Consider the following 18,077-nt stretch of genomic DNA (forward strand, 5'->3'; position numbering starts at 1 on the left):
CTGCCTTTATACCTGTTTCTTCATAAACATGCTAATGATTCTTATTGTTATGTTTCTCCTGCTTGTAAATATTTACATGTCCTCTATATGAATACCCGAAGTACTGTTGGATTATCTTTATTACTGCTGTCATGCCCTTTTGAACTTACTTACTATTTAGATTTCATCAAAATACGAAGGAGAAGAGACCACAACACAAATCTTTGCATTCAATTCTTTCTGTTAAATTACTATACTGTCCATGTTTAAACTATTATTATATACTAAATCTGCCTTTTTATTATCCTTTACATGAACCCCGTAATTACAGCTCCTAGGTTTGGACATGTTTTTATCGCTCCTATAGAAACTCAACAGAACCAGGGCAGTCAGACACAGAGAGAAGTGTAGTTATCAATTTACTCATTATGAACAAGAGTGAGATATAATGAAGAATGTCTGTAAGGATTAAGAATATGTGATGACGCCTGACTGAGTGTTCTTTCAAACACAGACACGTCCTTCAGCACCAATGAAGTTCTTCTAATTAGGAATCTTGGTCATTCATTCATTCAAACTGCACACAACAACAAATGGTTTCTAAATCATCTTCATAGCTGCCAATCACTGCATCAGCTGTTTCCGGAAGTTGTAATAAGAAAAGATTCCCACTGGTGGGAGATTCACAGTGCTACAGCAGCAAAGGGATAGCAAGGCACTCAAAAAAAGAAGTACAGTTTGCTAATTATTGTCGTATAGACGATATATATACATATATATATATATATATATATATATATATATATATATATATATATATATATATATATATAATACCAAAGATGAAATAAATCTTCACAAATAAGCAATATAAACATTATCAATAACATATTTTATATGTATTGCACATGTAAAAGTTACATATCGCTACTGTCAAGAATAAAGCCTTGTATCTCCATTTCTGTCATTTTTCTGTTTTTCACATAATTTGAAAATGCCTATTGCCCTTTACCTTGTATGTAAATTTCATGATGAAGGGACCAAAAGAAACAGGCCAAAATGACTTGGAAACCATTCTGATTCCATTGACTTACATTAAAAGTAAAGTAGGTTTTTTCTTCTCCTGTAAAGTTACCATTATGGAGATACAAGGTTCCACGATATGGAGTATTATTCATGAATATTGGTTATATTGCACATTTGTTTGGTAATAAAATAACTCTATTAACATTATAAATAGAAAAGCAAAAACATTTTTACACTACAAGCATATTTGACATGTATTGCACGTGGGATGTTGCCAATGGAGTGTTGCACATGAAGTATTGATTATATTGCCCATGGGTATGGTGGTGGATTCACAGTTCACCTGTTGTAAGTGTGTGAGGTCTAACCGTGGTTGGGGGGTGCTGGGAGTAGTGTTGGTTATACAGTTGAACAGCAGCAGGAAGGAAGGACTTGTGTCTCATTCATATTGAACTTACTTCCTATCCATATGTAAATCATGTATATTTCCTTTGAGTACATTTTTTATTTATCTCATTAATATAGTAATCATGCATCTAAACCATTTCTAATCACAGTAAGCTGTAAGGAAGCTTCAGCCAAAATGAAGACCAAGTTTAAAGTTTAAAGACCAAGAAACCTCCCTTCTGATGATGTATCTTGAAGGTGGGAGGAACCTTTGAGAACTGCAGACACTTTAGGGCAGATATGTGAGGGTGGGCTGTTTGAAATGGTTTTTGTTTTTCAAGTTTAGCTGGAAAATGCTGATTGGTAGTGATAGTAGGCTGAAAATCATGATGGACAAAAACACAGAAAGGATACAAATTTGTGAATTCTGTCAAACCAGTGAGTCTGAGGGATACAATGCTGTGCTAGAGAAAACTGCATAACAAGGTGAATAACATATTAAACACAGTGTTAGGCCAGAATGCCCCTTTACAATGAATATGCATCCACATGAATCAATGTATTATTTCCAGTTCATAGTCCTTGCTGAAATTGGATTTGGGAAAAATAAACACCCAGTTTCTCTTTTTGTGAGAAACATCTGTAAATGTAACTGTATGCACCTACTAGATTTTCAGGATGTTTACTATCAAATTCTTAGCCACATTCACCTTTAACCGGTTTAAACTTTGGACAAATGTTGTGTTCAATAAGGAAGCAGTGGTGGGAAGGAACAAAGGAGCCTGTTGTACATCCGCTTTACTGTACTACAACCACTTTCCAAAAAAACTGTACGTGGCTTCTGTAAAGCTGATTTTCTTGCTGTTTTTACCTTCTGCCACTACACTTTGAAAGAAACATTGTGCTTTTTAGTCAGATGTATCATCCAATGCACGCAGAAACAGGAGCAGTTTATCATTCAAAAAGTTTTGAGCCAATTTTTCTGAACACATGATTCCATCAGATCAGAAATGAGTATCTACATATCTCATTATAGACTTTCTGAAATGCTGAAGTAGCTGATGAAATGTTTTTCATGTTTCCTGGTTATTCTATTCTTTACTTTGTCAGTTTATAGTATTTTCATTTACAGTACTGCTAGAAAAACCAGCAAAACCAGCATATCGTTTCTTTCCAAAGAAAGTATTTCCAAAATAGTAACTTTATAGGAGAAGACAAAAACATTTTTAACTTTTAATGAATGTTAATGTAAAGAGATGTTCATCATCATAACATTTCTTATGAGTTCAAATGACATAGATGAATAAATGTAGAAAAGTGGAGACACACCAGATAAACCAGCTTAGACCAGACATCATACTGTTTCTTTTCAGTAGAGCTGAAGAGCTGATACCAGATCAGACCAGCCCGTCTGGCACCAACAAACATGCCACGTTCAAAGTCACTTAAATCACCTTTCTTCTCCATTCTGATGCTCGGTTTGCACTTCACCCAGTTGTCTTGACCACCTCTACATACTTAAATGCATTGAGTTGCCACCATGTGATTGGCTGATTAGCTATTTGTGTTAACAAGCAACTGAACAGTTGCTGTGTACCTAATAAAGTGGCCAGCGAGTGTATATATGATATAGATATATCGCTCCACACTACTTAAAGAGGATTTTTTTTCAACATTTCTGCATAATTAAATCATTACGATGTAAACAGTCATTGAGTAGTGTTCACAGTGGTGGTGATAAGGTGATAAGTTTTGAAGAATTTAATGCCTTTGAAAGCTCCCTCACAGAAACTTATTACATACAGTGGTTATGAATACGCTGCCAGGAGCCTTGAGACATTGTTTCATGATCATTTCGAGAACGCTTTAAGCTAAAACATGTTTTACTAAAACACATTCACAGTGGAGTGGCACATACAGGGCGTAGTGAGGCAAATAGTCACTAAAGGAAACTTTTTTTATTTAAAAACTGAGAAGACACGTGTCAGTTCACTGGTCATTTTGGACAGTAAACAAAACGGCATGTGTTGTAGACCTGGCAACTCCTGGTTCCCACCACCACCACTGTAAAGAAATCAGAGTCAGTAAGTTTCTCTGCAACTGACTTATGCAGAAATCTGGAAAAAACTATGGAATTCTCCTTTATAGAGTACCATTTATTCAAGAGTATACAAAATGTTTGTGTTCTAAAGTTTGAAAATCTGCAGACCATATTTGTTCTTTAATTTGTTAGAGCATATTTGTACACAATAAAAAGGTAGATTGAAAAAATGTGTGAGTAATATGTATAATCCAGAATATAACTAAAGTACCATTGGGCATCGCAGATAAAATGACATGTTTGTTGATTTTCTAGGTAACTGAGTAAATAAGTACACTCCCTCTAACACACTTTAACTCAATGTAATGCAAAATATATTTGCTGAATCTAAAATGTTGGTAAAAATGAAACTGTGCAGAAGTTCAAGCATGTGTTATATATTGTGTTTTTTTCCACTCAGCAAGTAGATAGAAATTGTGCACTAAATTCTGCAGGAAATCTGTGTTCACTCATTTTCACTCAACATAACATACCTTAACCAGGAGTGTCCAAACCTTTGCACACTTAAAGACTTTAAGACTAAAGAATCTGCAGACAGTGGTCAGAAAAATCAGGATCATAAGCGAACAGTGTGATGATGATCAGCTGATGCATTTTTTTTTCCGAACTTGATATTTTATTGTGTGCTATTTCAGACATAATGGAGTCTTTATGAGCAAAGCACATTAGGTGCCCTTTCTGTCTGCTCTTCTGCTGGTTCTGCAACCCCCCCCCCCCCCCCCCTCCAACTACATTCATAGCTGAACATGATTTGCCTATGGTGTATCTGCCATATGCCACCATTGCATCAGGGCTGTTAAATTCCAGGCCTGGAGTGCCGCAGCACTAGTCTTCTCTAACACCTGATTTAATTCAGCCCATCATGATGAGTCAGATGTTGATCAGGACTGGAGTTTGATGCTAATGACTTATGAATCTCATCATGAAGGGCTTCATTGGTACTGGATAGAGTAGTTCGAAACCTTCAGTGAAAGCATTGCTGCTTAAATGAAATAAAGACCCAAACAGAAGAAAAAGCACCTTTCGGAAAAAAAACAACTTGAGTAATAAAAGTACAAATGTAGCAGGTTAAAAACAGATATTAAGTAACTTATAGGACTTCAATGAAACTCCTTTGTACATCCAGCATCTATCAGCAGAGAACTGACCATCGTTGGACTCTGTTCTCCTTTCGCGATTCTTTTAGTCCAAAAGTCAGAAGTGTGACCAATCACAAAGCAGTCCAAGAGCTGACCCAACACAACTCGTTGAAATTAAACCCAAAAACTGAATTACTAACCTAATGATAACAACTAAAATGTAACTGAGTAAATCTAAGTAGTTTGTCTCTGCAATGTAATTAACGTCTGATATGATTAGTTGACCTCTTCACAAGGGTCCGTGTTAGGCCTCGTTCAGAGAACAGTACATTTTAAAGGTCTGAAACAGGTTGTTTTGATTAAAATCCTTTGGAACATTGGAAAAATACAATTCAGCCACTCCTATTGAAAGTCTGGATGCTTTGGAAAGCTGTGATGATCTGTTTGCTTCCCTGTAGCTGGGAACAGCATAATGTTACCTTGTTTCCTCCTTAATCTTCCACTCCACTGGAACTCTACTACAGACTGCAGTAACAACACTCCTTATCACTTCTTAGGAAAGAATCAAAAAAGAGATCTCTGTAGAGTCTCCTTGACAACACTGAGATCAGGCGGAAAGACAAAGGGAGACTTTAGCTGAAGTCTGTCATGCTGCTCAGATGTTTCTCCTGAGAAAAAGAGCCTGGTAATCTCACCTCTTGAGTTTTAGTAGGGAGCTCAACAAAATCACACAGTGCTCGGATTTGCAGATTTGAGTACTAACACTCATGTTTACCTCCAGCTATGCAGTCATCTCTGCTTATTTGCTCCTTAACGCCCAAAGCTGTTTCTTGTAAGGGGTTTTAAGAATCGCCATTAAGGCTTCTGAGCCATCAAAGAGCAACAGTATAATTTTCCTCAGGATCAACATGAATGGATGGGTTGAACTAATATAATGCTGCCTTCAAATCCTCATCTGATGTTCCCGCTGATGACTTATGAGGTAGTAACGTATGACTCGATGTTTTTAAGTTTATTTATTTGCATTTCTATTTCCTTTAAGAAATTCAAGTTACCATGTCTAGAGTATTTAAAAAATGGTTCTTCAAGGGTTCCTTAGTAAAGACAAGTATTCCTGTATAGAACATGAAAAGAAACATTTGCATGCTCAAAGGATTCTTTGAGATGTTTCTTTAAAAGATTGTTTGCTTTTCTCTTTTAATTTGAGGGTGAGCATTCTAAAACTATTCTACTAAAAACTGTAAAAAGTAACTGTTTTGTAAATTTACAAAACGCCTTTACAAAATGTAACTTGGGCTCAATACAGACTCTTAATTTCTGTGTTCTGAATACTTGTTACATCTCAACGCTAGATTTGCCCTATAACAGTAGCTTCCAACGCAGCCCTGGAGTTGAAACATACTGTTCACTGCTCATAGTTTCAGGTATTCTCTGCTCTAATATACCTGATTCAGCTCATAAAGAGCTTAATAATTACCTGATGTGCTGCATCAGGGAAAACCTGAAACTGTCAACCCTCTGCAAAGCTTTTTAACATTTTCACTAATCAGGTCTTTTAAAAACTCACAATTTTTCAAGCACATTTTTCCATTGACAGTTTTTATTTTAGTAATAGTTTTAGTTAAATATAATGTCCCTGGTCTTGGTCAGATCAAGAAAACAGTTGAGCATAATCAAAAATACAAAACTAAACTAAACAATTCCAATTTGGTCATTGCCAAATCCCATCCACAGGCTACAGCTTCCGCTACCTCACAGTGACCCTGTCTGAAGGGTGAGAGCTTCTTCCTCTCAGACTCCAGACCATGGAGCGCTAAGGAATTGCTGGGATTTAAACTCATGATCTCCTGAGGCAGTTAGCCAGTTGTGCCACTTGGTTGCTTTAATTTCTATGATCAAGTTTCTCTTTGCTGCAGTAACAGCTACTGTTCTGAGAAGGCTTTACACTATATGTTGGAACATTGCTGTGAGGATTTGATCGCATTCAGTCACAAGAGCATCAGTGTCTTTTGGTACTGATGTGAGTTCTGAATCACAAACACAATTCCAACTCATCTCAAAGGTATTGGATCTCTGTCATTCCAGAGACCACAGTTCCACTGCTCCACAGCTCAGCACTGGGGGGGGGGCTTTATACCCCTCCAGTCGACGCCTGGCATTCAGCATGTTGACCTTAGTCTCATGTGCAGCTGTTCCAGAGCATCGCATTCTATTAGCAATGCTTTCCTTTGGAGATACAAACTGTCTATGACAGTGTAACTGCCCGATCATGAAGATACAGGGGATCAAGAGTCTGAATCCCGGATGGCTATGTTTGCGTCGTTGACATTGTGACCCCCGGTTCCTACCACTTCTATAGTAGAGAAATCTGAACTAGCTAGTTTTTCAACACTCATCAAAAGATGCTTCTTCAGGGTTCCAAATGAAAATGGTTCCATATAGCATCAAATAGGGTTCTTTTATCGTTAGAAGCTTGATATCACAACAATAGAAGAACCTTCTTTGGTTCAATATAAAACCAAATGCAGCACATTCTTTATCAGTCCAAAGAACAAATTCACCATGCAAAGAACAGTTTAAGCATGAAATGCTTCTATAACCCATGGTTCTAAATAGAACCATTCATATGATTAAAGAACTCTTGAAGAGCTTTCTTTCATTTCAACAGTTTACCAACGCAGAAATGTTGAAAACCTGGTGAAATTCCCCTTTAAATGTTATATCAGACATCCTGAAGGAATGCAGAGTGATTGCAAAGGATAAGCTTGCTAAGATATCGCTAGCTTGTTACTGTGGTGTCCCAGATGATTGTTAGAGTGTTGCTATGTGTTTGCTATGATACCCCAAGTGGCTGCTAGGGTGTTGCTATGTGGTTGCTATGGTGTTACAGGTGGTTCCTAGGGGGTTGCTTATAGACTTATAATAGACTATATAGACTATATATATACTATAGCTATATAGCACATTATTCCTGACAGGATCGAACCTTCTGGGGCGACGTCGATATTTAGAAAACAACGGGAAAAGTTAGCGGACAAAACAGCAGAAAGACGAGAAGTAGAAGCGATTTGAAGTTTACCTGACTATTTTATGGATTACTGAGCAGGACTGAAGTTGGTAACTGCTGCTCTGAAATACAGAAGTGAGAGAAAGTGTGGGGTGTCTGTCTCATGTCCTGATGACCACACGATGGCGCCCACGTTCCACAACTGGATCACACTCGTCCCCTCCGGCTCGGGCCGAGCAGGAGCGCGCTCCTGAGCGCGGGAGCGAGCAGGCCGCGCGCGGAGAGTGGAGGAGTGACGGAGCGCGCGCGCGCAGAGCTGCCGCTGCTGCGGGACTCTGACTAGGAACTTCTGAACAGGATTAATCTGCGGGCCCGTCTCCCAATAAACAACCTGTGAACAGGACAAGACTTTGTCCCCGTCGTTGTTTTGGTTGGATATCGTCTTTGGGCTGAAAGGCACGCTTGTTGGACGAAGTTCAGGTAACTAAGTAACGAAAAGTTGAGCTCAAAATCCGTCAGGAATGTGTCCCATTTCCACCTCAGGAGATTATTAGCCTGTGTGTTAGCCAACTAGGGAGACTAGCCAGGTGTGCTAGCAAAGCCAAGGTGCGTGTGTTCTCGGCTGAAACTCGTAACGTGAACGTTCGTGTAGCTCCGGTTCCCCTCACTCTCGGTGGAATGAGAGAGAACCTGTTCCATCATGTCCGAGCTGAGGACTCATTAACGAGGCTGAAGTTGGCTTCCTATTCTCCAGCTTCTTGTTCGGATTTTCCCGATCTACCTTAAACGGTGCAGCAGTTACACGGTCTAGAATGGAAACTGCTGCAGCGTTTAAGGTGGAACTGGTAAACACGAATAAGAAGCTGAGTTCAGCTTCGTGACGTATTGGTTACATATCTCAGGTAGCTAGTAGAGCTAGTTTCTGCTCTTACAGCGACATACCTCAACGTTTTCCCTTTAATAAGATGTGCTCTCCAAACGAAACTGGCGGGTTTTCTTTCTCTTCGACAGTGAATTTGTCAGAAGTTTTAGATGAACTGCGTCCCAACGAACCAGTCAGGTTAGCTGAGCTACGCAGGTGAGTTAGCAAGGTGGCTAACCTAACTAGTCCAGGACGAAATCCATTCCAGACTCAGATTACGAGCAGGAAACTCAGCGGGAAGAGAGATTTTACTAGCTTTAAATACTCATATTTTCCTGTTGGAACAAACACCGTGCTGTTCTATGACTTTCGGTCACTGGAGGAGCTTTTTTTTTTAGCGAAATGTTTGATTTAAATTTGAGAAAACATCCCACTCCGTCCCTTCGGACCGCAGTCTTTATCTTGTTTACTCCAGCGGGTTCCTAAACGCGGAGTCGAAGTCACTTTGCTGACTAACGAAATAATGACACACAATGTTTGTGGGATGTTTTGTACATCAGTTTTATTCCATATAACACTTTCGTTTGAAGACAGTTTCCTGTAGACGCTTCAGGAAGCCAATTTGAATATAAGAAATGATTTGTACGATAGCAGTTGAGTTATTTGTTTACTGTTGCTCAATAAAAGGCACTTCCACAGATTTATCTGCCATTTGTGTCACTATTTAAGTGGATTAGTACACAATACATGTGATAAAAACCAGATGTCTGAAGAGTTAAAGCCTATAAAAGCTCCCTCAGCGAAAGGTAATACATTAAATGATTACGAATGAGTTGTGAAGCCATTATGGTTCAGTTGGGCAATAAGACCAAATGCACTGTAATCATGATAAATGACATCACGGTGTGTCACAGTGTGCTTTGCTGAACACACGGTGACACCATCAGTGTTTAAAAACCACTTCTCCACTACATGTTTGATTAAAAAGGAGGATCGTTAGATCCGTTTAATGGTGTTTTAGTGCAGGGCAGTGTGAATGTTGGGACTCTTAATTTCTGATGACTATGTTTAAAATGTGGGCTTACTTTGTGTTTTGAAAACGAATCAAATGTCAGAAAAATTGAACATTGTGACAAACCTATCATAAAAAATCGTGAAAAGACGTTTTGCTGTACTTCTTTACGTCTAGGTTTGAGACAAGGTTTTGGTCTGAAACATGCTTTTAAAAGCTGTTTAAAGTATATGCAGTTAAGGTAATAGTCCCCAAAGCTTATATGTTTTTACTCCTGTTCTACCAATATCAGTATTACATATAAAACCAGAAGACACATTGCGCTTCACTGGTTGCTCTGGATAATTAATGAAATGGCATCATTTGTGTTGTAGACATCATGACTCCTGGTTTGTTTCACCACCACTGTAAAGAAATTTGTAAAATTTCAGCCATTAAACAGTGCTGGTTGTGCAGCGCAGCGCCCCTTCTCTCAGCTTCATTGCAAATGAACCTTTGAGGTTGTCATAGTTCTTCTCAACAGGTCTGAAGATGCCTGCTGGTTGTGACACTGTGTCTGTGTTATTATATTTATTAAGTGTCATCAATTGATTCTGACTCCTGGACATTATATGAAGTGTTTGTCCAGAGTATCCAGTCTTCTGTGTGGGTCTTCAGGTTTCTTAATGACTTCCTTTCTTACTGTTCTAGTTGTTCATTTTTTTCCAGTGAATTTTTATTCTTATAATATGTTAAACGAGAGCACTTCACAGTGGCTATCAGGGCTTCGAGTGAGAGGTTAAGCTTGAATTGGTCCAGGATCTGTTTTTCTTTGCTGTCCAAGGTACTGTCAAAAGTCTTCGCCACCATCAAAATTTAAAGCCAGCAACGTTTTTCCTACCTCACTTTCATTGTACAGCTTTTACACTCATAAAGAACAACAGAAAATACCCAGACAATTCTGATCTTTGTTTGTTAAGACAAATCGTTGCTGTTGAAGACGTTCTTGGTAATATTAAAGTAATTCAGTTGGTAGCATAAAGGTATTTCGATGCCCAGACCTAATCATTGCTAATTCATCTATAGCTGTAATTGTGGTGATGTTGTTCTAACACAATACAGGATTTTATAGCAGCAATGAACCATTATGGGATGGTTTGTCTTGTCTACAGTTAGGTCTGGAAATTCTTACAGGTCTGAAAAATACCTGGGTGGAGCAGTGGGCTGTTTAGGGGGTTGGTGGTATCCTAATATCTATGGATATCCCAACTTATCTCAGTATTGTTTTTACTTAATTGGGTAGTAAAATAAAGCGTGTATATACTATTGTTTGTTTATATTGATGTAAAATGTGTTTGAAATTGATGAATGGGGTGAATTATACTTATGTGGTTGTCAGTTTTCATTGGGGAGCCTGCAAGTTTTAAAGGGCCTAAATAGTGGAAAACAGAATTTTCCTTTTTAAAATAATGATGTAATATGTAAACATGTTTAAAAATGTAAAACATACACTTAATTCCCTCCATCCATATGTTAAACATAGAAACATAGCTGCAGAAAAAGAAACATATATTTACTTACATTGTGTATATGTATTCAGTCTACAACAGGTTGTCTTCTGTCGTTCACACTGAAGATATAAGAAGTGTTTCAGCCGGCCTGGCTTTCTGAATGAGGTATAGCCCATCAGAACAGAGCTCACCCTTTTAACAAAAACACCCTTTAAATGCAGAGTGACTAGTTGGAACTAGAAAGAAAGAAAATGCAACAGAGATGTAGGATATGTGGCCAGTAATGGGCTGACTATATCTAGAAACATCCAGGTGTAATAAAAATGAGTAACAAATTAATGTAGTTATAAGTACAGTTATAATCACAATAACTATAGGAATATATGTATATACACTATATAATAAACTATAATAGAATGTAATACTATACTGTTACTATAATAAACATACATAAACAATGAAGAAGCTGAATAGACCTATTTTATAAATATCTACAGGTGCCTGTGTTTTCCCATGCCTGGTTTCATATGTAGAAAGTGAGGGAGAGGTTGAAAGTGTGGGAGGAATTGTTTGCAAGTCAAGAAAGCTTTATATGTGTGCATTTCAGCTGTGTCATTTATGGAAAAATCACAGACGTGACACAAAGTCTTATTGTGTAATGCAATTTGAACAGCGTCCTGTCAGAAAGAATGTACTACGACATCAAAGAAATATGAGAGCAATGCGTGTGTTTGAGAGAGAAGGAAATGAATGTATCAAAGCACTTGTTTTCATCCTATGAGGACCAAATAAGCTCTACTGACTAGGCTAACTCCCCTAGCTGGTGTTAACTAGGTTTAGAAACAGTGAAAATATATTTCCCTGACAAACTGTTGTGTGCTTCTGGCACATTGTCTGCTAAGGAGAAAAGACCACTTGTGAGAAGATGGTGATGGGTCTCCATTAGCATCCATCGGTGTGCCAGTTAACTCAATAGCTCATCTAAAGATCCAGCCTCCGTCACTCACCCAAGCTGAAATTCAAATCTATTGAAATTTATTGATTTGTTTTTGAATACATGTGTACTGATCATTTTTTTTGTACTGTCGTCAGCCAACAACCCCACTGAACTCATTAACTGTTCAGCTGTTTTTACGGATATTTGAATATCAGAATTAGTCTTTAATAAATATTATGAGAGGATAAACTCTACCATGATTGATCAGCTTTATAATTTGAGAATGTGAATGCTTTTATAGGATGTCCAGATATGCAGTATTGCTGCTTATTTCTAATATGTGGAGAATGTCACACAGTGCTGATCTGTTGAGTCATTCGGCGGGGGGGATTGCCTTTCATCTTTCAGAGGCTTAAACAGTGACTAAGGCAAGGGTGTCCGATCCTCACAGGGCTGATGTGTTTGACTAAGGCAAGGGTGTCCGATCCTCACAGGGCTGATGTGTTTGACTAAGGCAGGGGTGTCCGATCCTCAGAGGGCTGATGTGTTTGACTAAGGCAGGGGTGTCCGATCCTCAGAGGGCTGATGTGTTTGACTAAGGCAGGGGTGTCCGATCCTCACAGGGCTGATGTGTTTGACTAAGGCAGGGGTGTCCGATCCTCAGAGGGCTGATGTGTTTGACTAAGGCAGGGGTGTCCGATCCTCAGAGGGCTGATGTGTTTGCTGGGTTTCGTTTCAACGAAGGAGGAGCTCTCCTGATCTCGTTGAAAACTTAGACTGATCGATCAAGCAAATGAAATCAGGTGATTTCCCGCTTGGTTGGAATGAAATCCTGCAGCTGCAACCGGCCCTTTGTGGTTAAGTTTTTTATCGACCAGTGTTTAGATCCGTCTTTACTTGCAGTCAGGTGAAATACAAAGATGACACGATCACCAAAAACATGCTAATGCAAGATGCAAACATGTTAGTGCAGTATGAGAGCTACCCATATTTATATTGTATATATTGTATACAGTAGTAAAAATATATTTATTACATAAATAGAACATAGATGAATGGATTACTGAGTAAATGCTCACTTTGTAAATGCTGCCTTTGACTGACCTTTAACAAGGGCTGAATGATAATCAGTTTTCTATCGAAATCACACATTAACTGTTCAAAAGGGTGCAAGGGCTGCAAATTTAATTATATGCTACATTATTTAGTGTGAGGAATTTAAACCTAGTAAGACAGAGCTTGCAAATTGGCAGTCTAGTACAGTATGTTCAGCATTCAAGCTTCAAACCCAAAGAAATGTATATGCTAGTCTTCTTGGTACAAAAAGGCCTGGAGCTTCATTTATAGAAAATAATCACATTCAAATTACAAATGCAATGTGGGTCAAATTGCAAATAGATATTCTCCCCAAATCTTTTAGGCCTGCAGCTGATCTCCAATGTAATGTAGTCTATTAAATATAACTCAGAACCTAAACCCAACCTTAACGATAATCCTAGCCTCAGCACCAGAGAATTTAAAAAGTTTGGGAGTCTGTAGGTAATCTATAGATCTACAGATAATCTCTCAAAATAAAGGTAACCAGTAATTTGATCAGTAATGACTTATCAGAGTTGCACCTATAGGACTCATGTGATCTCAGTGATGAAGAGACGAGCCTTATCTAAAGGGCACAGTGTCATTATTTCCTGAAAGTAGTGAGTAAAGTTGGGAACGTTTTCTGAAATCTGATGATTTCAGACCAATTTATCTTTATATCTCTACATACTGTAAGGCTACGTCAGGGGTCAGCAACATGCAGCTCTGGAGCCACATGCAGTTCTTTTAGTGCCCAATTGTGGCTCCACTGCAGAATTAGATTTTTTTTTTTGGTAATAATAAAATAAAACTCTTGTTCTAACACAGATTTAAGACAATATGGTCTTAAACGGTGGAATTAATGTATAACTGCTTTTTCACCCTTTAACTCTGAAACTTGGCATGCAGACTGCTGAACACACAGTGACACAGACAACAGTCTCACCTAGCTAGTAGCTAACGAGAAGGCAAAGAGAAATATTTAAGATGAACATTGATCATTTAGAGACAAATGGACTTATTGCTGCATTTATAAACACTCCTGCTGGTTTCCTGATACATGTAATATCTAACAGAAAACTGTCAAACACTAAAAAGTCACGAAGCTGAAGTCAGCTTCTCTTTTACCAGCTTCTTGTTTGAATTTACCGTTCCACCTTTAATGGTGTAGCAGTTGGCTACATAGTTACCTATATTCTGAAGCCTCAGGCACCAAGGTGGAACAAGAAAATTCAAAAAGTCGAATGTTAAGAGAAGTTTTACAAGAAACTATTTTAAATTTGTGAAAGTTTGCTGCAAAAGATGAGAAAAGCGGCTACAGCTGAGTAAAGCTTAAATTAGGGCAAAGTAAATTTGTTTTATTTATATTTTTTATCTACATTAGGACATTAGCACACTGAGACATATTTCTAGCCATGATGATGAAATGTTGTGGCTCCCAAAGTGGTTAGATTTTTGTCTAAACTTTTCCAAATGGCTCTTCTTAACATTGGTCTTGGTCTGTTTGGAGATGTTACTGAAAACTTTCATTTTTCTCTCAAGGACGGATGGTGTTCTGTTTGCGATTGTTCTTGCATGCTGACATATGTGTCCAAAGCAGATTCCTGGTATGGATATTATACATACAGTGGCACTAAATCGTTCTTGATTCTGTTTAGATGTCCTGTGTTGCATAAACGTTTTTGTTGTCATCATATCTTCCTTTCCCTAAAACCATCATGCATACATTTAATCAGTGTATGTTCAAGATATGTAGGTGATACCAATTTTACTGTATTCATTGTTGACTTGGCTTGTGAACAGCAGCATAGGCACTGCCGTTAAGCAAACAGTTTCTCTCTCTTTACATTTCAGGTGCATTTGCTGTGATTGATTTTTGTCCAGAGAATGCTTCCAAAGCTTCTAATCACTTCCCAGTCTTCATCTTGTTGACACCAGCCTTTGGCATCTGATCTCGGTGGCAATGATGGCAGACCGCTGCGACATTGCAGTCGCCCCTGGTCAGCCATACATTGAGGTGGAGCATGACTATGAGTACACATCCAAAGATCGTGTAGTCACCATCAAGCATGGGGAATGTTACCTGTTGGTGAAAAAGACCAATGAAGACTGGTGGCAGGTACGCAAAGAGGAGAACAGCAAGCCCTTCTATGTTCCTGCCCAGTATGTTCGTGAGGTACGGCGGGCTCTCATGCCACCCCCTAAACCTCTACCAAATGCTGGTAGTGGGGTCGGGACCAGAGGAGGATCCGTAAAGAGCCGTCCATCTGCCCTAGAGCTCAAACAGTCTGATGAAAATTTAAACAAACGATCTCCTGCCCACTCACCCTCTGCTGCATTGCAGCCTCCCAAAGAGGACAAGTGCAGTCTAAAAAGCCCCATCCAGCCAGGGGGGCAAGTGCCTCTAAATGTAAAACACGGATCTCTGCCTCGAACCCGGGCCAAGTCCCCACTGGGGCTCAGAGCACCACTAGATTTGGATGGAGATAGCGATGGGGAGGGAGACAAGGAACGGAGCAGAGAAGGAATGCAGGATCGAAATGAATACAGAACCGGTAATGGAGAGAGAGAAAGGAAGAAAGGAGGAGAGAGAGCAGATGATGGAGACAAGGGAAGAAGAAGAGAAGGGGAGAAAGTGATGGATGGAGATAAGAAGAGGAGAGAGGGAGAGAGAACAACAGATGGGGGGAGAGCGAAAAAGGGAGAAGGAGAGCAGGACACAAGTGCTCCCAGAGAGGTGTTGGAGAAAAATCTAAATGATTCTGAATCCGGAGACGAGCTCAGCAGCAGTTCTACAGAGCAGCTACAGGTATGGGATTGTTTTTTGTAACACAATTAGAAAGCAGTGGTCATACCTTGCTCATTGCCTTGCTATTGTCTTTGTGAGGGTGGAGCAGTATTCAGAATATGAGCAGTACGAATATGATATCGTTCTGGAGGGAACATATAGGTCAGCAAAGACTTTGTCTGACATTGTCTGGTTTGCTGTGAGTAACATTGTCAAGCAAATCAGCTTTGTCGCTAGATTTGCGTGCTGTGTGACCATGGATTAGGACCTTGTTCCAGCAGATCCCCTACTCTCATCAAATTCACTGCAAGTTAAGTGACTCTGATGTCTTCACACACAAGAGGGGCAGGGTTGGTTATAAAAGCAGTTTTAGAGGGACGTTCTGTTACAAGTAGTTAAAGCAGTGTTATGTAATACTGTTTCCTAAAACCTAAAGAAGTAGAATTAGAACAGAACATGCAAAAATATGGTGTGTGTGTGCTGTTGCCAATCACCCTGTTAACTCTGAAATAATCATTTACAAGCTCAGAGGTTTTTCAGACTACATCAAACGTCTTGACGTATTAACGTCACATGCACAGACTCTGGATGTCTTGATGTTTAGGTCCCAAATGCAATATCAACTTAATACTGTTGAAAATATGATGACAACAGTAGATAATTCACCTACATGCTTGATAGAGCTGTCCTTCACCAAGTTTTGACTGAGCTCTTATTGAATATCCTTTACATGCGTTCGCAAAAGTCAGATTCGTCTGCTTATGGGGTCCGAAGCACAACCGATATATACAAAATGTTCTTCTGCAATTACATATTCCAAATCTGTTGCTTGAATAAGTGAGTACTCTTATCTTTTGCTCCAGAACAGATTCAGTGCCTCATACAGCACTGTTATAATACCGGGAGATTCACTTGAAAGAGGCCCCGAATATTATGTAATAACTCTATCTAGGACGAAGCAATCAGAATGAAAAAACATGCAATGTGTTCCTCAGTATATGGAGCTGCAAACAAGCTGGGATGGCCCTGCATCAGAGTGATGAGGTAGGCGCTGGACAGTCGTTGCGGTGTTTAACTTCTCTAATGCTTGCCGATACATTCAGGAACATGGAGCGTCTTGCCGAAATATGTCTGGCAGAAAACAGAGATCACTTTCAGGATTGCATGTAATACAGTTGAGTACACATATGTCAAGGTATGTAACGTATTTTTTGTTTCAGCTGTCATCCTATTGAGAGTTACAAAAGAGTATTCAGGGCCTCTGTCGAATGAATCTCCTTGTATGTAATACATATAGAGCTGGGCGATATGGCAAAAAATCTCATCATGATAATAAAAAAAAAAAAATTCTAATTGTTCGATATCCATGCATATCGTCATAAATGTTAAATCGTCATCAAGTATGAAAGCTGATTTTTGCTCCTGAGTGGTCAGTTGCTGTTTTAAACTATTCTTTATTAAGTGATTCTTATTAGTCCCACAATGGGGAAATTTCACCTCTGCATTTAACCCATCTGTGAGGTGAAACACCACATACACTCTAGTGAGCACACACACACACACTAGGGGGCAGTGAGCACACTTGCCCGGAGCGGTGGGCAGCCCAATCCGCAGCACCCGGATAGCAGTTGGGGGTTAGGTGTCTTGCTCAAGGACACCTCAGTCATGTGCTGTCGGCTCTGGGGATCAAACCGGCGACCTTCCGGTCACGAGGCTGGTTCCCTAACCTCCAGCCCATGACTGCCCCAATGGGTCAGAACATGACAAACGCTCATCGAACAGTGGAACATTTCAAAAATCTGTCATGGGATTGTGGGCGAGTTTCTGGTTTTTACTAGATAGAAAAGCACGGCCGTCATTTCTGTAACAATAATTTAAGAAAGAAAGCAGATTATTTTAGCTGTCTGGTGACGAGTGCTAAACTATACGAACAGCAGACGTTAGCTGGCTCTGTCAGTGATGCATCACACTGCCTTACTGCCATCACTCCTACCACATTCATGTCAGAGCTTATCACAGTATTCCGACATCAAGTAGCAGACGGCTGGATTTCTCTATTCTATCATTAAAGTTTGAGGGATGAACCACAATATATCTGATGCTCACACCGGACAAATTGGGCCTTCTTTTTAGGTATGTTTAAACTGAAACCAGCATTTTTTTTTTTGTCGTGTTTGATCTACTGTATCGTCAGTTCACCGTGTTGTGCGAGTGATAGAGCGCTGCTTCAAGTTAGCCAGCTGCTCAAAACAGCTAGCACCGGAAGCTAGTGTTCTCCCACTCTCTAAAGCCTTACAGCTTCCTTAGTTCTTTTTTTCACTTCTGCTGCTTG

General features: G+C 39.3%; 1 protein-coding gene across 7 annotated transcripts in view; it reads left to right on the forward strand.

Moving 5' to 3' along the window:
* The first annotated feature begins 7,891 nt into the window (after positions 1 to 7,891).
* Positions 7,892 to 18,077, forward strand: part of arhgap12a (Rho GTPase activating protein 12a) — a 59,802-nt gene continuing 49,616 nt past the window's right edge. For 3 of the 7 annotated variants that reach the window (XM_017723260.2, XM_037530921.1, XM_037530917.1), the window contains exons 1-2: positions 7,893 to 8,059; positions 14,812 to 15,766. In XM_017723260.2, coding sequence (XP_017578749.1) covers positions 14,921 to 15,766 — 846 coding nt within the window. In that variant the 5' untranslated portion in view covers positions 7,893 to 8,059; positions 14,812 to 14,920. Of the gene's footprint in view, positions 8,060 to 14,811; positions 15,767 to 18,077 lie in introns of all 7 variants that reach the window. The other 4 variants (XM_037530918.1, XM_037530919.1, XM_037530923.1 and 1 more) reach the window with 2 other exon arrangements.

The sequence above is a fragment of the Pygocentrus nattereri genome, chromosome 19, assembly GCF_015220715.1.
Source record: "Pygocentrus nattereri isolate fPygNat1 chromosome 19, fPygNat1.pri, whole genome shotgun sequence".
Classification (NCBI taxonomy): Eukaryota; Metazoa; Chordata; class Actinopteri; order Characiformes; family Serrasalmidae; genus Pygocentrus; species Pygocentrus nattereri.